We start from the raw sequence: 22,377 nt of genomic DNA, 5'->3' as shown, positions 1-22,377 counted from the left end.
AGAAAATCAAGGCAGAGGCTAGGGCTTTTTTCACAGCTTTGTACCTCTTCTCTCAGGAAAAGCGGGGATTATTAATATCTTCATCTCACTGATTTCACAAAGCTAAATGCAGATGTGCCTTCAGATCCTTAGACTGTTGGATAGATGGATACATGCATGCGTAAAGATTAAGAATAACTAAGTAACTGTAAAAGGTAACTAAGCTCCCAGGAGAGAAATATTTCTGTGGCAACCGTAAATACTATTCTTCTTAACACAAATTGCCTCCCATTTATAATGAATTCCAAGTCTACAAAACTTCTTTAGTTCCCCGAGTATAATATACTGAATATTGTGTAAAATTAAGTGGGCTGCTTTCTTGGAAATGTACCTTGTCTCCCAAGATTTTGTTCTAATACTAATTCATTACATTCACATGAGAATCAGGATCCTTCTCCCTTCTCCCAGTTCGGAGTTCCAGGCTGACAAATCCAGCTTGGCTCATTACATGATTGCGAAGAGGGATTGCTGCTCAGGAGCAATCAGACCAAATGTTCTAAGTATAAGAGTTTATCTCAAAGTACATTGCCACGACGGGATCATTGTATTACTGCGTACTTTTCTTGTCTCCTTTCATCCCCGTCCCGCCTGCTTACCTTCCTCTACTGTAATACGCTCTGCTCTTAATATTTGAATGATTTCCATCGTCCTGGCTTTCCGCCTTTTCTTCCTGGGTCTCGTCCGGCCAGATTCTTGATCACCCATCTTCTGCTGCTCTCTCTCCTCTTCAGTGTCCCTATCTGTTCATCGCCAGCATTGCTGAATTCCATTTTCTTTGAGGCCAATGTCAGCAAATCCTCTAATAGTCTGTTGCACTTTCAATCCAAATGACCGCCTGTGCAGAATTAATTCAGAGTAATTGTGGTAATAGGGAAAAAAAATTTTAAGTGGTTTTTAAGGATTCATAAATCTCATTAAATTATCTGAGTCCTCTATGACACAAATTAAATCAAGCCAGGACTAACGTATTCATTCATCTTGGCCACCTTCACAAGATCAAGAGCTTTATGAGTCATTTTAGTGGGACTGTCTATATAGGTTATGAAGGTAAAGGAATCCATTGGCTCTGTTCCTATTGAGATTGCCCAAACTCCAACATTTGCTTATCCTGGTTACATGTGACCATATTGAACTAAACTCTAGACCAAAACGTTTAGTCTAGTCTACTACCTTTGCTTTCAGGTGGTTTTATGCCTTTTTCTCATATTCTTTTTTTTTTTTAAGATTTTATTTACTTGAGAGAATGAGCAGGGGAGAGAGTACACAAGCAGGGGCAGAGGGAGAGGAAGTGGGAGAAGCAGACTCTCCTGCTGAGCAGGAAACCCGACGCGGGGCTTGATCTCAGGACCCTGAGATCATGACCTGAGCTGAAGGCAGACCTTAATGATTGAGCCACCCAGGCGCCCATTGCATATTCTTTATAGTGCAGTTTCATAAAGCAATGAACTCTAGCAAATTGGCCCATCAGTAGGAAAATATATACATTTTATTTTTTTTTTAAGATTTATTAGAGAGCGAGCATGAGTGGGAGGGGCAGAGGGAGAGAGAATCTCAAGCAGACTCTGTGCTGAGCACAGAGCCTCATGCAGGGGCTCAATCCCAAGACCCTGAGATCATAACCTGTGCTGAAACCAAGCGGTGGATGCTCAACCAACTGCACCACCAAGAAGCCCCAATATGTACATTTTAATTTAATGTATATGTGTCTCTATAATATAAAGGCCACATTTGGTTTTGGCAAAAAATAAATAGCTTCTGCTTCCCAAAAATGTATAGTCTAGTAAGGAAGAGTAGACATGAACAGAGATCACTATAATAAGTAGAGTAAGGCAGGGACAGAGTCCTGTAGGGCTTCATGAGGGGAAACTCACATCCTGTTGAGAAGATCAGAGCAGGCCTCATGGAGGAGGTGATATTAGAAATGAGCTTCAAAGGGTCACATTTCCCAGATGCATAGATGCAGGAAAGCTGATGCAGCTGGGGAGCAGCATGAACAGTTGCCTCAAGACTAAAGCATGCTGTGCTCAGGAAAGAGAGTAATCTGTTGGTCTGGAGGATAGATAGGTGGATGACAGTGGCAAGAGATGAGGTTTAAAAGGTAGGTAGGCAACTATAACAGAAGGAACCTAAATGCTAAGCTGAAAAGTTTAGATTCAGTTGCAGAGAACTGGGAAACCTTTTTAACTGGAGAGAGACTGATGGGAACCACTGGGAACTTCTGTGCACAGGCTAAAATAATGAGTTTCTAAATGATAATCATGGTGGTAGGAATGGAATGGGGGAAATACAGTTGAAAGAAATTACAGAGACAGTATTTATACAACTAGGTGATGATGATGATTATGGTGGTTGGGCCTGGTTGTGTTGATAAAAAGAAATGGAAGTCACATTGAAGCTTAGAGATTTAAGCATAGAGAGAAAAAGAAATAAAGATGTGAGGGGCGCCGCGGTGACTCTGTTGGTTAAAGATCTGATTCTTGATTTTGGCTCAGGTCATGATCTCAGGGTTGTGAGACTGAGCCCCAGGTAGGGCACTGCACTGGGCATGGAGCCTGCTTGAGATTCTCTCTCCCTCTCCCTCTGTTCCTCCCCTCTCCCTCTCTAGGAAGGAAGGAAAGGAAGGAGAGAAGGAGAAAGGGAAAGAGAGATATGTGGGAAGGGGAAAATGGTTTGTAATAGAAGATAATGAGCTTGGTTTCATTCAAACCAACAGTTCATTGATTTTGCAGTGTGTGACCCCAAAACGGGATGCCCTGATTGGGTTTTTAGAGAGAGAGAGAGAGAGAGAGAGAAATCAATCAGTCTGCAGATTGGGACTGAAGAGACTTGCACATCATCTGTAGTTGAAATGGTGGGAGTAGACTGTCACAGGGGAAGCATGAAAGAGAGATAGATGGAGAGTGTGAGAAAGAAATGTTAGAATCTTCTTGAATCCCTAAAGAAGGAGAAAGAGTGCTTTAAGCACAGCAGAGTGATATGGAAGACTTTAGGCTAGAGAGTGGAGTACCTGGGGTGAAAATATAACTGCCACTTACTAGCTTTGCAAATTTAGGCAAGTTACTAAAACTTCCCTAGCCTAAGTTTGTGTGTGTGTGTGTGTGTGTGTGTGTGTTAAGTAGAGATAACAATAGTATGTACTTCACAGAGTTGTTGTAAGGCTTAAATGAAATAATCCGTGGAAAACTTAAATTAGCACAGTGCCAGAAATGTAGTAAGCCTGCAATCATGATAGTTGTCATTGTTGTTTGTGATCTTTACAAGAATATTAGGGCATTTGAAATGGGAAGACTGATAAGTAGATTCTTTAGGGATCTCAAAGCCCTTTATAAGTTTTCATGTCTAAAAGGTGGTTAGAAAGGACTGTTTGTGGCCTCTACTCAGCAGTAAAAGATAAAGGTATTATAGGTGATCATGGGAGGTGGTGAGAGTGGTCATGATGAATAAGGGTAGATGGTGGCAGGTGACAATGGTGGATGATGGTGGGATGATAATAGTGGGTAGTGGTTGGTGATGATATTGTTTGGGGGATATGATGGTTGAGTAGTGGTCATAGCAGGTTTTGGGGGTGATTGAAGTGGGTGGTGGTTAGTGATGAGAGGTGTGGTGATAGTTGTGTGGGTAGTGATGAGTGACAATGGGCTGGTCATAGTGGGTGTTGGTGAGATGTGATGGTTGTGGGGTGGATTGTCATAGTGGGGTGTGGGGGTGACTGTGGTGGGTGGTAGTGAGTGATGATGGAGTTGGTGAGGATGGTGGTGGTGAAGATAGCAGCTAACCCTTATTGAGCACTCACCATGTGCCAGGCACTGTTCAAAGCACTTTTGGACGTATTAACTCACATAATACAAAAATCCAATGAGAGAGGTACAGCTATCTTCTTCATCTTACAGAGAAAGAAACCCAGTTGCTTAGAGGGGTTAAGTACCTTGCCCAGAATCACACAGCTAGTAGGATGTAAAGCCAGGATTTGAACTGGAGCAGTTTGGCCCCAGAGGCCAAACATTACTCACACCATTGTACAGTATTGTCCTGGTAGTACAGTCTTTCTAATGAGTGAACAAAGAGAAAACAGCATTTTCTCCTTTGAGCTGTTCAAAAATTGCAGCATTATTTAATTACTGTTTGGTATTAATTTTTTTAATTTTTAAAAGCCAAATCAAAAGCTCTTCTATATCAAAATAATAAAATTAGAAAATTCTTTCTAACATTATTTTACTAGTCTCTCTTAATGTTTGTATTAAATCTTCTTAAACAAGATTTGTCTTGAAAAGAAACTTCTTAAAGCATATAATTTGCTCCACTTTTTTTTATTAGCTTGCTCAGAAGCCTTGGTTTGTGTTTTACTCTGGCAGTAATGAAGCTGAGAAGCTTCTATTTACCCAGCAGTTGTAAACTTTATAACCAGTCTAGACACAGATGTGTCTGGGTGTCTGACTAATCCCTTCCTAATGTAGATTCCAAGGAGAAAGATTTCTTACCAATCCACAAGAAAAAGGGAAAAATTATTCTGTGATTCCTTTGAGTCCTTGGAGTATTTTAGTGATATCTTTCTCCGGCTATAAACTTAGTTGTGAGGGACACAATATTCCTAGCTTTGCTGAATCTGTTTTCCTAGGCAGATTTGTCATCAGTGGCCATACGTTGGGTATCCATTAGGTGACATGTGAAGTGTATATGACAGGCGGTGAGATGTGAGAAGAGACATGCTCTAAAAACCCTGAAGGCAGAAGTCAAAGCCGGAAACAGAGGAAACCTAAGTGGAATTATGAGAAACGTACATGGAATAATTACTAAAAACGCTGTAACTGACTATACCTATCTACATAGTGACATGTGTGACTGGTGACATGCCAAAAATGACAGTCCTTGTTGGAATCTGGTAGAGTGAATCTAGGAATACCTGGGGGGAAAGGTAAGTGTTGAATAACACATCTTGAAGAAACAAAGGGACATGGTTTAACAGAGTAGTGTGGTCAGAGCCTACTGATTGGCCCTTGATCTAGGAGATGTGAATCTTTTAGGATATATCAGTTTTATCTCAGTAAAGGTGGGGAAAAAAATTTTAGGGTCAAAGGCACAAAATAGCTTGGTACCTTTGAAGGGCACAGTAGATACAGATGCTTAAAAGAATCAGCCGGTCATTTCCATCCATGTATTTATGTTATCAGAGTCAGAAAGGATGTAATAACCACTCTTAAGTGTGATTGGTACTGAAGACTAGGGATGGTTAGGATTAAAATGTGTGAAACATTGTTCTTATTCTCACATTTACAATATAGTTGGAAAGATTTGGCAAACTTTTGAAAAATTGACCAACAGTAAAAGATTTAAATAACAGTTTAAGACAATTATAAACAACATCACAGTGTTGTACTCAAGAGACACTTCAGGCTATCGTGGTGAGAGAAGATAGAATATGAGGTGCAATTGAGATATGGCTAGTGGGGGTTGGGTACTTAATGTCTGAGTTACAACATCTCACCAATTATAAGGCTTGGGAAATATCTTCTCCGCCACCTTCCTCCTTCTCCCAATGGACCTTCTTGAATCCCTGTGCCTGAGAAGGAGAAGGAAAATGGTCATTGGGGTCAAGATGGGCTTATAGTGACAAAGACAAGAAAATGTGACTCCATCTGTAAAAACTCAAAGTGAGACCGTAAAAACTCAAAGTGAGACCATAAAAACCCAGAGATAGTCAAAACAACACAAGTAATAGAAAATTGTTGAACACTGCATCAAAAACTAATGATGTACTATATGCTGGCTAACTGAACATAAAAAAAAAGAAAGAAAATAAATTACTCAAAATAAATAAGCCAATGGCAAATGAATACCCAGAACACCAAAATGAGGAAATCTGGCTGGGGTGAAAAGCTGTGTGGCCTTGTTATTTTCATGCTAAGTAAATTATTCAGCATTTCTCCTCCACTGCTGCCTGTGGGATTCCAGCAGTGCTGATGGCTGAGCATTTTGGCATGAGCCCAAATGTGCTGAATCCATATGTACATGGGCTCTTCATCAATCATTGTATTGATAACAATGGCAAATGAAGCCTGGTACCTACATAATATTGTGGATTTTAACTGAAATAGTAAAGCAGGGCAAAAGCTGCTTCATCAACATTATTCCCCCAAAGTGACAGTATTATGATCCTGATACTCACCACAAATTGATTTTCATCAAGTCAGTGAGAATGTCCCTATTTAACAGGTGGGTTCTATTCTATTAGAGCACACCTCAACTCTGACTCCAGGTTTCAGGCCCACTCAAGTTTTATTTAACACATTTCATGAAAAAACGATATGGATCCAAACTCTAGATACATGGGCAACATTTTAGCATGATTCTGGAATTAAATACTAGCCTCCAGAATTTCTGGACTACTATACCAGTCCATCCTACAAGATTTTCATTCAGTCCCTTAGCTTTAAATTCCACATGTTTGCTAATGATCCCCTAAATATACATTTCCATCCTTTTTCTCTTCCCTGAGCCCCAGACTTGTGTAACCTGCTACCTACTTGATATTTCTACTTGAACGTTGGCTAAGCATTTCAAATTTTGTAGATCTTAAGGCTTAATTTGTGTATCTGCCCCAGACTTGTTCTCTTAGCTTCCCCATGTCCCTAGCTAGCACTACTGACTTTGCAGATACTCAAAAATCTTAGGTGGCATCCTCCATTCAGACTTTTTCCTTATCCCCACATTCAATCCACTTAAAATTCTGTAGGCTCAATGTCTAAAATTTACCTGGAATCCATCAGCTTGGATTTCTCTCCATCTCCACTGGCCACATCCTACTCCAAACCATCATTATCTTCCACCTGGACCACTGGAGCTGCATAGGAACTAATGCCCTCTCAGCCTGTGTTAAGTGACCTCTGCTGCATAACAAAAAGCTTTATAGTCTCAATGGTGTAGAATAATAAGCATTTATTTCTTGCTCACATATCTGCAAGATATTTGGGAAGCTCTGCTGCAGGTAAATAGACCTGTTCCACTCATCTCATTCTGGGGTCCAGGCTTGCCTGTCTTCTACACTGCTTGTCCACTGGGCCAAAGAATCAGTGACTAATGAGTAATGTGAGTAATGTGAGCTTAATGAATGGTTGAATTAATGACCAAACAATTCCTCATTTGCTCTCTGTGCTGCCATACTAGTTTACTGACCTATGCCCAGCTCCTTCCTCCATAGGTTAGAAAGCCCTAAGGAAGAGATCATAAGTCTCAACCACTTGGAATGACTTGGTTCATGCAAGTTGCCAACCACCATATCAAAGTTGGCACTTACCAGAAAAAGATACTGGATCCTGGCCATCACCCCTGCATTATAATTCTGTAAATTTGGATACTCTGTATGCCTTTATGTTAGGCCTCCAGTGCTCTTTCTTACTGCACTAGGACTTGATTGGGGATTATGTTCTTTTCCTTAAGACTAATTGAAATCTGAGGAAATGGACAGCCCAGGCTCTTGTAAACAAAGACTGATAGTTGATCTGGTAATGCGGTAATGGATAGTCACCCTCAACTTTCCATCCTGTCGTTTCAAATCTCTGCCTTGAGTCTCAATGGAGTCTATTCATTTATTCAAAAAACTTTTTGAATGCCTATGATGTGTCAGATGGTAACAAGATGCTTGAGCGTATAGGGTTAGATAATGCGAACATAGGCCCTGTTCTTATTAAATAGACAGTCTGGCGAGAAAAACAGACACAGATACAAGCAATTCATTCATTGTACTTGTTTTCAATGATTAAAGGAAGAGTACAGGGTGTTTGAGAAGACCATATCCTCTAGGTCTTCCAAGGATGAAGTGGAGCTACGTAGGTCAAGGGTTTATGTGAAGGTAATGGGAAGGAAGAAATCATTCCAGACAAAGGAACTTGAAGCAAGGACTGTAGTTAGAATATAGAGAGTAAGAAAATTGATGGACTGAAAGTAAAATCATTGCATCATGACTAATTGTCCCTGTGGTGAGAATGACTGCTTCAGGGTAAAACAGGGAGAATCATTGCCATTTCCATCCAACTTACCAGGAATGTTGAAAGAAGATAGTAATGTGAAGCCAGTGTTGAGAGCCTTTGAAGAAAGGCACCGAGAATACTCACACTCTTACTATAAGCTCATTATTCATTTTGGAACTCAACCAAAAACATTGTTGTAAGCTCTGGGGCAAAACTAGTTTACCTCAGATCTCTTTCTCCCTTGAAAAATGCCCTCAAGGTCAGTATTTAGCTTCTCCATAGTGGATTTGTTTGGCAGTCCATCTTGCCGAGCTACAGGTAATTAGGAAGAAAAAGTTCTCTCTCTCCCCTAATTATGCCATCTTCTCTACTTCTCTACCTTGTGCAGCCTTTGGAAAATTCTCTTTCTTGGCCCTCTCTCCATTTAGCAGCAATGGTTGCACTCCAGGTCCTTCCTCTTGCAGAGTTCATTCTGCATCCCCCACAGATGTCCACAATTCAGTAATCAAAGGCTTCCTGGGTCAGTTGTAGCAGCTCACCCGATTAGCTTAGATCTGAAGACCTGAGATTTAGGTAAAATAAGGTTAATTTGGCAAATGAATTTCAATAGCAAACTCAGTAGAGAACTCAGTTTTTCAAATTCTTTTGCACATTATGGTCCATGTCCCATCAAACTCCATGATACTGATCACTGTGGGAAGAGCTAGGTTGATGGCAGCATACTGGTAAAGACCATGGCTGACCCACAAAGTGTTTCCATCCTGAGAACTGAAAGAATCACAGTATGATGTTTAAATAAGTTTGAATAACAGGTTTGGGGGTTTTTGTCCATTTTTGGCACTTAAAATTTCCAAGTTTTAGCCTCATTATTATAATGAAAAATGACAACTGGGAGCATGGATGTAAGTTTTAGAGGCCAACAACATTTGAAAGTAATGAACTGTGAGTTATATCCATAAGTAAGATTATTTACTCTCAAATATGTTGATTGTCCTGGCGCTTTTCTTTAAGTGTCCCTCCTGTGATTAAATTAAGTCAAGTATAAATGCTAGGTTTGACTGGTGGTTGACTAATATAGGAAAGCATGGCCCTAGGGCTTAGTGTCGTTGTTTTATCTTCCACAAATTGTAGAACGTTACTCAACCTCTCCTTGGTTTCTCTCCTTCATTGATTCTTTCCACCATATCATCACTATGATTATTTTAGCCTTTTTGCATCTCCTGAGAATTTTCTTCACGTGGATTCTGGTTTAATAAAAATAAATTCCGTTCTATATATTAGATGAAACTTGGAGAAGAGCTTCTTTATAAAAATTTTAGTCTTTTAAAGGATTGAGCTATAAGACAGTGAATGCATGCCAATGGGCTGTTTAAATTCAGTTGAATGAAAACTTTTCTGAATCTACTTACACAGTTCTAAAACTCACATGGTATATATTTATAATCTTGAATTTTACTTGCAATGCAGGCAGTTGGGTGATAGAAAAGGATGTCAGTAGGCCAAGCTCAAGGCCAGGACTACAGCTGTGATGTAGGGTAGGCTCTCCAGAGCTGTGAGTCACATCGCGTATGTTCAAGTATGAGAGTATGAGTTCATGTGAGAGCTGAGTGTAAGCTGATTTCAAGCACTGGGGCAGCAGGCTCAGCCCCTCTGATTCTCTGGACATGACAGGAGAAATTTCTGCATATGGGGGTAGACTAATAGACTCACTCTAAAAAGCTAGAAGATGCATGAGTACCTCAATAGGGCAAACAAGACCCAGGGAGACGGTGCAGCATGCATGCTTCTTACAGAGTGATTTGCTGAAAAGCTGGTAGAGAAGCCAGGGTTTCTGGGTTCCCATTCTAATGCTCTACTCACCCACTTCTAAGTTGATTCATAAAAGTTTTCATGAGACAGAGCTTAACTCCTGTGATAGTTTTAAAATGCGTCTATAAATTCTTCGGTAGCATCTCCCTCCAAAAGATAGATTTGTCTCCTTTGGAGTGTGAGCTGGACTCAGTGAGTCACTTCTAATGAATAGGATATGGCAGAAGTGACGGTATGCAACAAGGTTGTAAAAGGCATCGCCTTATTCTCTCGGATCATTTGCTCTGTGGGAAGCCAGCTGGCATGTGGTGAGAACACTCAGGCAGCCCCATGGAGAGGTCACATGGTGAGGAACTGAAGCCTCCTGCCAACAGCTGTGTGTGTGTGTGTGTGTGTGCGTGTGCGTGCAAACGCGCACGGAAGCCAATACTCCATGGCCAGTCAAGCCTTCGTAAGACTGCGGTGCTGGTCGACATTTTGACAGCATCCTCGTGGGAGAGCCCATGCTTAGTCACTCCCAAATTCCTGACCTACAGAAACGATGAGATAATAAATGGCTATTGTGTTAGCCTGCTAAGATGTGAAGTCATTTTAGGCAAGAATAAATAATTAATACAGCAGTATGTCAAGAAGCAACCTCTGTTAGAGAGCTCAATCCTCCAAGGATATCTGACGATCTCGTAGAAAAAAATTTTCATCAGCCTTCATCCGATACACAACATCAAAAAAGTCTTTTCTCAGAGTCTTAGCCCAGGGATAAATTCTCAACACAAATTAAGATTTCATGTGAGGCAGAAAATGTGTTTCATGAAGTTGTTTGAACAAGCTGTAGAATTGCTTTTGGTGACAAGAATTTTCTCTGAGAGCCACTGGCTCCCCCTCCCTAAGTGTTCCAGTTCCACCGCTTCATCACTGCTTCGGGAAATGAGCCCCGTCTTAGCTGTCCATGTTCTTCCAAAGAGAAAATACCAGCAGAATACAATTCTCCAACCTTCAGCTTCCCAGAGAGATAATTTAGGAATAACGAGGACAACTTTACCAAGTAGATTATTTGGATCAATAATGTCAGAAACGCCCTAATGTCCATCCACATAAACTTGGTTGTTCTGAGGTACGTGTTTAGACTCTGAGAATGCATTTGGGGGGCTAACGTGTTGTTTCCTTAGATCTTAATTGAGGCACATCAGCTTGAGTTACCATTTTGCCTCTTCTCAGGGAAGGAAGGAGATAGGTTTTCACAGTCTCTCGTGAAGTTAACAAAGATGTCAAGTTCTTTGTCCTCTAAGTCACTTGTGACTGAATCAGTAATCTGGGGAAGACTCAGTAGTGCATTTTTTGCTTTCTGAGGATCTAAATGTAGTGAAATAATCACAGCACAAAATCCTGAACTTAAAAGTAAGATTCTGTTTTATAATGGTTAATCTTAATACTTCAAAAACAGATCTGGACCTAATTTATCACAGCTTACCTTTCTCTCTACAAGTTTTACCTCCTAATTTTACAAATGAGTGACAAGCTCAAGCCAGTACTGTTCTCCCAACCTCGTCAATTTAGAAATAAACCCCGGGGTTGTCCTTTCCAATAAAAAGGAAATAATGCCCCTTTTCTTTAGGCGAAAGTGTGGAAGAAAATGCTAGTGTCGTGGTCAAGCTGCTCATCAGACGCCCGGAGTGCTTCGGCCCAGCCCTTCGAGGTGAAGGAGGAAACGGTCTATTGGCAGCCATGCAGGGCGCCATTAAGATCTCTGAGAACCCAGCCCTCGACCTCCCCTCTCAGGGATACAAGAGAGAAGTGTAAGTGAATGGAATTGCCTTGTGGCGCTGATATAGTTGGTGAGCTCCCAAAGATGGTCAGTACCTGGATTATTAAGGAAGTGTCAGTAACTTCCCCCCTGGTGGGGAAAGCACAGGTTCTTTATAATTGTACTTAAAACATTTTAAATCACTTTGTCAAGCACATTGCTGTCCTGACTCTCCCAGTAAACCTAGTGATCAGGATCACCTTCACCCCTTTGCATTTCTCCTATTCCACTCCTACACCAACGGGCAGATCAAGACATCTGCAAGCTTTTTCAGCCACCACTACACCTCCGCATGGCATCACTACAGGAGGAAGCTGCCAAGGCCAAAGGCTGGACTGACCAAGGTTACGGCCACAGTCTCACTTCAGCCCATTCCATTCAGAATTTAAACCTCAGTGCCTCCTTTCTTAACTCGCTTTTAAAAAGGGGTAGTACCCTCCACTTTCCCTCCTGAAAGTGTTTTGATTTGATTCCTTAGGTAAAAAAGAGAGTGCAGGATGTGGAAAATCACAGCATCAATAATCCCAGTATTTAAAGGTTCAGGATGTAGTTGGTGTATCATGCCCAGCTCCCTTTCCTTTATCATAGCCTCTAGATTAGACCCCAGAATCTAGAGAACAGGTATGACCCAATGGGGGTAATTCTCTAGCCAGTTGGGAGGTTTTTTGGTTATTCATTCTGGTAGGTGATCTGGTAGAACTAGAAAGAACCCAAAATGTAATCTGCCCCACCTTCCTCACGTTGCATGAAAAAAAAACGAGGCTGGGGTCATACAGCTTGTTAGGAACAGATCCAAGGCATGGACTTACCCCTCCTGACTCCACGTCCAGTATGCTTTCCATGTACATTCAAGAAGGGAAATGGAATGAATGGTTGGTAGGAGCTTTGGGGATTACTGTGCCATTCCATGGGTATGTATGGTCTGCAAGATCAGCTCATGCCAGTACTTAGGCCTTAAAGTTCAGGGGATCATAGGAATTCCATGGACAAATATTTGGGTCCTTTGAGCTTACTGAGTAAAACCACCTCACTGGGAGAGAAGGTGTCCTGGGAAAAGGATGTGTGATGCTCAGGATAAGGAGAGAGTTTCCAGGTCAAGCAGCTCATGTCTAAAACATGGCCACACCTGCCAGGTTTCCTCACACCTCCCCCATGTTGGTTCTCTCTCCGCAGCTTGGAGGACAATGAAGATGAAGAGATCGTGCACATGGGCAACGCAATTATGTCTTTTTATTCAGCTCTTATAGATCTCCTGGGCCGCTGTGCGCCTGAAATGCATGTGAGTTCCCAGAGGGCAACTTTGAGGGGCTTGAGTGAGGAGCACTGGAGAGTCCCTGAATGTAATTTCTTCTTCAATCTCTGGCATTTGCTAACACCCCTTTCTCTCAGTCCTTTTCAGCTAACATCAAAAGTCGTTTCCATCTCTTGTAGCTGATTCTGCAGCCTTCTAAAGAAATGACTCCTGAGCAAATCCCTGTGTGTGTGATTTCTCTGTGGTGCTAGTTGGGCACATTCCCCACATATTCTGTTTCAGAAGCCCCTAAAAATTATGTTTCCATATCCTTCAATATGGTCAGAATGTGGACCAACTTGATTCTTGACTGTGGCCATTGGGACACTCCACATGGAAAATCCTCTTTTCCCAATGCCCATGGTGTGAGACACCAGAAAGGCAGTCTCTTCCCATGGTTCACGTTTGATTATTTTCCAGAGATAAGCTTTGCGAGGATCTGGAAAAAGACGGTTCGTTGTTTATGGGATGCCTTCTCAGGGCTCCAGTTTTAACCTAAAAAGTTATGTTCTTCCTCTTCCCTTTTTCACCTCTGCTCGGGGCAGAGAGAGAGTGACCTTATTTCACAGAAGGCCCCATGTCATAAGTGAGGGAGGAAATAATTGCTTTTTATATCAAAATAGAAAAGATTTAACAATTTTTAATTACAAAATACTAGAAGTATTTTGTACTTCTAGTACTAGATAGATCTAGTACTACTATCTAGTACTAGATAATTCTTTAAAAGAACTGATTTGCTCATTCGAGGCTCTGGTGCCTGCCTGCCTCTTTCTGCCCTGCTCACTGCATTTGAATTATTCCAAGGTATCCCCCAAAAAGTGCTCACAGTGCAGATTGGGTTGATATAAACAGTGGTATCTGGTATTGATGAGATTGTGTATTTGGTCATTGACAAGTTAACACTCGATATGTTGTATTTTTTTAAGTACTAATGAAAGAACCCATTCAAGTAGTGGCTTTCAAACTTCTTAATGAAAAAAATTGTTTTAGGTATAGTAAGAAATAATAATTTCCATTGCTACCTAGTATACGTATATTCCAGAAGCAAAATTTACCCTTACTACAGACACCTCACTCTAATATTTGCTATTCTATACTAATATACTTCATGCTTTTTGATACAAGTCACAACCCACTAATTTGATTTTACACCCACTAATTGGTCATGACCTATGGGTTAGGACACTGCACTACAGCATCCACTCTTAACTTTCTTCCAGTAGGTCATGGGCTTGCCTAAAACACAATCTAGCCCAGTCTAGCCTCCTTAATCTCATGTGTTTAGGGAGACTATTACAATATGGAAGAATCTATGTTAAAAGTACTGTGGATAGAAGGAAGTCTAAATCTTGATAGGGGAGCCTGATCAGAATTCTTAACTGAAGATTCTGGTTCCTACTATGTGATAAACCACCCTTATCCACAAGGCCCATCTTTACATTTCTACGCCTTTAAACAAATAAAGGAAGCTTGAAAGGGAGCAAGGGAAAGAGTAGGGTGTTCTGCAGTCTGGGAACAGGATGGGGCAGGTGTCAGCTCCCCTGATCACCTGTCATCACTTCAGAAAGCAGGTGACACAGTTGGCTTATTCTCAGGAAGACACCCTCATGAGACCCCTAAGCCATTAGAGCCCCATCTGTGAAGGAGGTGCTTCCTTCCTTCCCGCCCCTCTGCTTCAGCACTTTACACATACCCCTTCCCAGCACCCCTCCCTTGGGCCCCTACTCTGTAAGTGGTGGTGGGAGGGTAGATGCCATCATCACTGACAGCATCCCTTATACCCACAGGAATGAGAGGTGGCAGCTAGGGTGAGCGCATAGGTAGTTTTCCCCTGAGGCCTCCAAGAGCCATCTTCCAGCACACCATCCAGCTGACCGGGGCAGATTCCCTTCTGACCTCATAACAGTTCATTTTTCAGCTGAGAGCCTGTGGCCAGAAGTGTACCCGCTGCCTCGATGTTCCCCATGTTCGGGAGGATATGCACCTGTTCACGCTGGTTGGCCCCTTCCTGGTAGAATGCATCAGGTTGTCCATCTCGGGATAACTCCACTGAGACGCTCACATCCTCCATGACATCCTCGAAATTCCTCTCGTCCTCGAAATTCCACCCCCAGCCCAAGCATTAATCAGACTTTTAGGAAATGAAATTCATCAGTCGTTTCTATATTTCACTGAATTCTAAAGTCGCGAATTGTGGCCACAGTGTCAACACCTCCGTCATGGCCACAGAGAGCTCCCGGGATTGCAGTGACTCTGAGAAACCCCAGCAGCCCCCACATTTACTGCAGAGACTTGATCCCATAACTGCCTGACCATTGTAATCCCAGCAAAGGAATCAAGTGACCTCCTTGGTCAGGGTTATGCCCTCAGTAGCACCTCTTGTGGGAAATCGGGAGAAAGCTCCCCTTTTGCCCCATGACCCTAAGCGTCTGTGGCAGTTAGGGAAGTGTAGAAGCATACCCAGCCTTAAGAACAAGATCGCTGCCAGTGGTTTGGCCATGGGGTGGGGAAACGGGGTGGAAGCCTCCTTAATCTCATTCTCCAACCCTGCGTTGCAGCTTATCCAGACAGGAAAGGGGGAAGCCATCCGAATCAGGTCAATCCTGCGCTCCCTCGTCCCCACGGAGGACCTGGTCGGGATCATCAGCATCCCCTTGAAGCTGCCCTCCCTGAACAAAGGTAAGAGAAGCAGCCGAAGGCTGAGTCATGCCAGGCTCCCACTTGCAGGGCAGGCAGCACTGGGGAAGGTCTTGCTCTTCTTCTGGCAGTCGGGAGTTCTCTCCTCCTGGCTCCAGCTGGCTGCTCTCTCCGCTGCTTCCCTGTGTCCAAGGCCCCTGTACCCTACACCCGGTGGATAGGGCCATTCTAGACCTCACAGTCCTCTGGACACTCTAACCCTCTGGAAGGAGGCTGATGGAATGGGACAAATGAAAGCTCTCACCTCAGTCCTCCTTCTCCTTTGCCTCAGTGTCCCCAGATTGTGCAGCCAGGTGGGGAAGCAGATGGATAGGGCCTGACTTAGGCTCCCTTCTTGCCACAGTCCCATGGAGCTCCTGGCCATGGATATAAAGGTATCTCCCCCCCATCCCAGTGCTACTTGGATGATTGATTTCGCATCAGTCAGTGTTAGCTTTGCAAAACTTAATCTTTCCCCAAAGCATTCTGTTTCTCCAGTTCCCTCCCCCTGCTATATAGACAGGTTCTTCCTGACAGGTAGAGGAATTGAAAAGACAACATGACTCTGACTGTTATGGTGTTTCCCAAACTGGTGTTCCAAGGAAAGTTTTTGTAGAAAATACTAATTGATGTATCTGTTAAGCTTGGAGTCAAATAAGTTTGGGAAATGCTTTGGAGTGTATCACATTTTTTCCAGCTTTATTGAGATACAATTGATATATAACATGTATGTTTAAGGTGTACAGTGTGATGATTTTGTACATACGTGTGTGTGTGTAGCAGATGTTTACCACAATAAATTTAGTTAACACATCCTTGACATTACATAATTACCTATTTTCCTGTTATATTGAGAACATTTCAGCTCTTTAACAGAAACTTTCAAGGATACAATACTGTTAACTGTGGTCACCATGCTGTACATTAGGTCCCCGGACTTACTCATCTTTTTTTTTTCTCTTTAAATTTTTTATTGTTATGTTAAACACCGTATATTACATCATTAGTTTTTGATGTAGTGTTCCACGATTCATTGTGCAAAATGCCCAGTGCTCCACGCAGAACGTGCCCTCTTTAATATCCATCACCGGGCTAACCCATCCCCCACCCCCCTCCCCTCTAGAACCCTCAGTTTGTTTTTCAGAGTCCATCATCTCTCATGGTTCGGCCCCCCCCTCTGATTTCCCCCCCTTCATTCTTCCCTTCCTGCTATCTTCTTTTTTTTTCTTAACATATATTGCATTATTTGTTTCAGATGTACAGATCTGTGATTCAACAGTCTTGCACAATTCACAGCGCTCACCCTCCCCCATGTCTGTCACCCAGCCACCCCCTCCCTCCCAACCCCCCCACCACTCCAGCAACCCTCAGTTTGTTTCCGGAGATTAAGAATTCCTCATATCAGTGAGGTCATATGATACCTGTCTTTCTCGGATTGACTTATTTCACTCAGCATAATACCCTCCAGTTCCATCCACGTCGTTGCAAATGGCAAGATCTCATTCCTTTTGATGGCTGCATAATATTCCATTGTGTATATATACCACACCTTCTTTATCCATTCATCTGTCGATGGACATCTTGGCTCTTTCCACAGTTTGGCTATTGTGGACATTGCTGCTATAAACATTGGGGTGCACGTACCCCTTCGGATCCCTACATTTGTATCTTTGGGGTAAATACCCAGTAGTGCAATTGCTGGATCGCATGGTAGCTCTATTTTCAACTTTTTGAGGAACCTCCATACTGTTTTCCAGAGGGGTTGCACCAGCTTGCATTCCCACCAACAGTGTAGGAGGGTTCCCCTTTCTCCACATCCCCGCCAACATCTGTCGTTTCCTGACTTGTTAATTTTAGCCTTTCTGACTGGTGTGACGTGGTATCTCATTGAGGTTTTGATTTGGATTTCCCTGATGCTGAGCGATGTGGAGCACTTTTTCATGTGTCTGTTGGCCATTTGGATGTTTTCTTTGGAAAAATGTCTGTTCATGTCTTCTGCCCATTTCTTGATGGGATTATTTGTTCTTTGGGTGTTGAGTTTGATAAGTTCTTTATAGATTTTGGATACTAGCCCTTTATCTGATATGTCATTTGCAAATATCTTCTCCCATTCTGTCGGTTGTCTTTTGGTTTTGTGGACTGTTTCTGTTGCTGTGCAAAAGCTTTTTATCTTGATGAAATCCCAATAGTTCATTTTTGCCCTTGCTTCCCTTGCCTTTGGCAATGTTTCTGGGAAGAAGTTGCTGCGGCTGAGGTCGAAGAGGTTGCTGCCTGTGTTCTCCTTTACGATTTTGATGGACTCCTGTCTCACATCTAGGCCTTTCAACGATTTGGAGTCAATTTTTGTGTGTGGTGTAAGGAAATGGTCCAGTTTCATTCTTCTGCATGTGGCTGTCCAATTTTCCCAACACCATTTGTTGAAGAGACTGTCTTTTTTCCATTGGACATTCTTCCCTGCTTTGTCGAAGATTAGTTGACCATAGAGTTGAGGGTCCATTTCTGGGCTCTCGATTCTGTTCCATTGATCTGTGTGTCTGTTTTTGTGCCAATAGCATACTGTCTTGATGATGACAGCTTTGTAATAGAGCTGGAAGTCCAGAATTGTGATGCCGCCAGCTTTGCTTTTCTTTTTCAACATTCCTCTGGCTATTCAGGGTCTCTTCTGGTTCCATACAAATTTTAGGATTATTTGTTCCATCTCCTTGAAAAAAAGCGGATGGTATTTTGATGGGGATTGCAGTGAATGTGTAGATTGCTCTAGGTAGCATTGACATCTTCACAATGTTTGTTCTTCCAGTCCATGACCATGGAACGTTTTTCCAATTCTTTGTGTCTTCCTCAATTTCTTTCATGAGTATTTTATAGTTTTCTGAGTACAGATCCTTTGCCTCTTTGGTTAGATTTATTCCTAGGTATCTTATGGTTTTGGGTGCAATTGTAAATGGGATCAACTCCTTAATTTCTCTCTCTTCTGTCTTGTTGTTGGTGAATAGGAATGCCACTGATTTCTGTGCATTGATTTTATATCCTGCCACTTTACTGAATTCCTATATGAGTTCTAGCAGTTTTGGGGTGGAGTCTTTTGGGTTTTCCACAGAAAGTATCATATCATCTGCAAAGAGTGAGAGTTTGACTTCCTCCTTGCCAATTTGGATGCCTTTGATTTCTTTTTGTTGTCTGATTGCTGTGCCTAGGACTTCAAATACTATGGTGAATAGCAGTGGTGATAGTGGACCTCCGTGCCGCATTCCTGACCTTAGGGGGAAAGCTCTCAGTTTTTCTCCATTGAGAATGATATTCGCTGTAGGTTTTTCATAGATGGCTTTTATGATATTGAGGTATGTACCCTCTATCCCTATACTGGGAAGAGTTTTGATCAAGAAAGGATGCTGTACTTTGTCACATGCTTTCTCTGCATCTGTTGAGAGGATCATATGATTCTTGTTCTTTCTTTTGTTAATGTATTGTATCACGTTGATTGATTTGCGGATGTTGAACCAACCTTGCAGCCCAGGGATAAATCCCACTTGGTCATGGTGAATAATCCTTTTAATGTACTGTTGGTTCCTATTGGCTAGTATTTTGGTGAGAATTTTTGCATCCATGTTCATCAAGGATATTGGTCTGTAATTCTCCTTTTTGATGGGGTCTTTGTTTGGTTTGGGGATCAAGGCAATGGTGGCCTCATAAAATGAGTTTGGAAGTTTTCCTTCCATTTCTATTTTTTGGAACAGTTTCAAGAGAATAGGTATTAATTCTTCTTTAAATGTTTGGTAGAATTCCCCTGGGAAGCCATCTGGCCCTGGGCTTTTGTTTGTTGGGAGATTTTTGATGACTGCTTCAATTTCCTTAGTGATTATAGGTCTGTTTAGGTTTTCTATTTCTTCCTGGTTCAGTTTTGGTAGTTGATACATCTCGTGGAATGCACCCATTTCTTCCAGGTTATCTAATTTGCTGGCATAGAGTTGTTCATAATATGTTCTTATAATTGTTTGTATTTCTTTGGTGCTGCTTGTGATCTCTTTCATTCATGATTTTGTTGATTGGGGTCATTTCTCTTTTCTTTTTGATAAGTCTGGCCAGGGGTTTATAAATCTTGTTAATTCCTTCAAAGAACCAACTCCTAGTTTCGTTGATCTGTTCTACTGTTCTTTTGGTTTCTATTTCATTGATTTCTGCTCTGATCTTTATTATTTCTCTTCTCCTGCTGGGTTTAGGCTTTATTTGCTGTTTTTTCTCTAGCTCCTTTAGGTGTAGGGTTCGGTTGTGTATTTGAGACCTTTCTTGTTTCTTGAGAAAGGCTTGTATTCCTATATACTTTCCTCTCAGGACTGCCTTTGCTGTATCCCAAAGATTTTGAACAGTTGTGTTTTCATTTTCATTGGTTTCCATGAATTTTTTTAATTCTTCTTTAGTTTCCTGGTTGACCCATTCATTCTTTAGTAGGATGCTCTTTAGCCTCCATGTATTTGAGTTCTTTCTGACTTTCCTCTTGTGATTGAGTTCTAGTTTCAAAGCAGTGTGGTCTGAAAATATGCAGGGAATGCTCCCAATCTTTTGGTAGTGGTTGAGACCTGATTTGTGACCTAGGATGTGATCTATTCTGGAGAATGTTCCATGTTCCATGGGCACTAGAGAAGAATGTATTCCGTTGCTTTGGGATGGAATGTTCTGAATATGTCTGTGAAGTCCATTTGGTCCAGTGTGTCATTTAAAGTCTTTATTTCCTTGTTGATCTTTTGCTTAGATGATCTGTCCATTTCAGTCAGGGGGGTGTTGAAGTCCCCCACTATTATTGTATTGTTGTCAATGTGTTTCTTTGCTTTTGTTATTAATTGCCTTATATGATTGGCTGCTCCCATGTTCGGGGCATAGATATTTACAATTGTTAGATCTTCTTGTTGGATAGACCTTTTAAGTAGGATATAGGGTCCTTCCTCATCTCTTATTACAGTCTTTGTTTTAAAATCTAATTTGTCTGTTATAAGGATTGCCACTCCAGCTTTCTTTTGGTGTCCATTAGCTTGGTAAATGGTTTTCCACCCCCTCACTTTCAATGTGGGGGTGTCTTTGGGTCTAAAATGAGTCTCTTGCAGACAGCATATCGATGGGTCTTGTTTTTTAACCCAATCTGATAGCCTGTGTCTTTTGATTGGGGCATTTAGCCCATTTACATTCAGAGTAACTATTGAAAGATATGAATTTAGTGCTATTGTATTGCCTGTAAGGTGACTGTTACTGTATATTGTCTGTGTTCCTTTCTGATCTATGCTGCTTTTAGGCTCTCTCTTTCCTTAGAGGACCCCTTTCAATATTTCTTGGAGGGCTGGTTTCGTGTTTGCAAATTCCTTTAGTTTTTGTTTGTTCTGGAAGCTTTTTATCTCTCCCTCTATTTTCAATGACAGCCTAGCTGGATATAGTATTCTTGGCTGCATATTTTTCTCGTTTAGTGCTCTGAAGATATCATGCCAGTCCTTTCTGGCCTGCCAGGTCTCTGTGGATAGGTCTGTTGCCAATCTAATGTTTCTTCCATTGTAAGTTACATATCTCTTCTCCCGAGCTGCTTTCAGGATTTTCTCTTTGTCTCTGTGACTCGTAAGTTTTACTATTAGATGGCAGGGTGTTGACCTATTTTTATTGATTTTGAGAGGGTTTCTCTGTGCCTCCTGGATTTTGATGCCTGTTTCCTTCCCCACATTAGGGAAGTTCTCTGCTATTATTTGCTCCAATATACCTTCTTCCCCTCCCTCTCTTTCTTCTTCTTCTGGGATCCCAATTATTCTAATATTGTTTCGTCTTATCGTATCACTTATCTCTCGAATTCTGCCCTCGTGATCCAGTAGTTTATCTCTCTTTTTCTCAGCTTCTTTATTTTCCATCATTTGGTCTTCTATATCACTGATTCTCTCTTCTGTCTCATTTATCCTAGCAGTTAGTGCCCCCGTTTTTGATTGCACCTCATTAATAGCCTTTTTGAGTTTGACTTAGTTAGATTTTAGTTCTTTTATTTCTCTGGAAAGGGTTTCTCTAATAACTTCCATGCTTTTTTCAAGCCCAGCTAGTATCTTTAAAGTCAATATTCTGAACTCTAGGTCCGACATCACACTAATGTCCGTATTGAGTTGGTCCCTGGCAGACGGTACTACCTCTTGTTCTTTTTGTTGAGGTGATTTTTTTCATTTTGCCATTTTGTCCAGAGGAGAATAGATGAATGAGAGAATAAAATGCTAACAGGTTAACAACATCGCCAGAAAATATACTCTAATCATATCAAAAAAGACCTGAAACCAGGGGAAAAGAAAGGGAAAGAAAGAAAAACGAGAAAAAAAAAACAAAAACAGAACAAAACAAAAAAAACAGAATATGATCAAATATGATCAGGTTTGTGCATAGATCAGTGCCACACACTAGATTTTGGGTGTATTTTGGTCTGTTAGAAGAAAGTGCTTCCTAAAATTTTAAAGAAAGACAGACTTATATATGTACAAAATAAGGGTTAGTACGATGAAGGGATGGAATATGACTGTAAAGATGAAAATTATAAAAAATTTTAAATTGATAAGATATTTGAAAAAAGAAAGAAGAGGATAAAAAAAGGAACAAAAGAAAGAAAAAAAAGGAGAGAATGTGATTAGATGGGAAACTAGAACAAAGCCATACACTAGAGATTTAGGGTATATTTTGATATGTTAGAAGAAACTGTATCTCAAAATTTTTTAAGGAGAGAACAACATATATATATTCCAAAAATAAGGGTAACTACTATGAAGGGATAGAATATGACTCTAAAAATGAAA

General features: G+C 41.4%; 1 protein-coding gene across 1 annotated transcript in view; it reads left to right on the top strand.

Annotated features, from left to right (window-relative positions):
- RYR3 (ryanodine receptor 3) overlaps positions 1-22,377 on the top strand; it is a 518,087-nt gene that overhangs the window by 379,921 nt on the left and 115,789 nt on the right. Inside the window, exons 44-46 of the mRNA XM_073877464.1 lie at positions 11,425-11,605; positions 12,787-12,892; positions 15,463-15,583. Of these exons, the coding sequence (XP_073733565.1) occupies positions 11,425-11,605; positions 12,787-12,892; positions 15,463-15,583 (408 nt within the window). The remainder of the gene's footprint in view (positions 1-11,424; positions 11,606-12,786; positions 12,893-15,462; positions 15,584-22,377) is intronic.

The sequence above is a fragment of the Callorhinus ursinus genome, unplaced genomic scaffold, assembly GCF_003265705.2.
Source record: "Callorhinus ursinus isolate GAN/ISIS: 27379988/994484 unplaced genomic scaffold, GSC_fseal_2.0 scaffold25, whole genome shotgun sequence".
NCBI lineage: Eukaryota > Metazoa > Chordata > Mammalia > Carnivora > Otariidae > Callorhinus > Callorhinus ursinus.
Note: the sequence above shows the minus strand (reverse complement) of the source record. Positions and strands in the feature narration are given on the sequence as shown.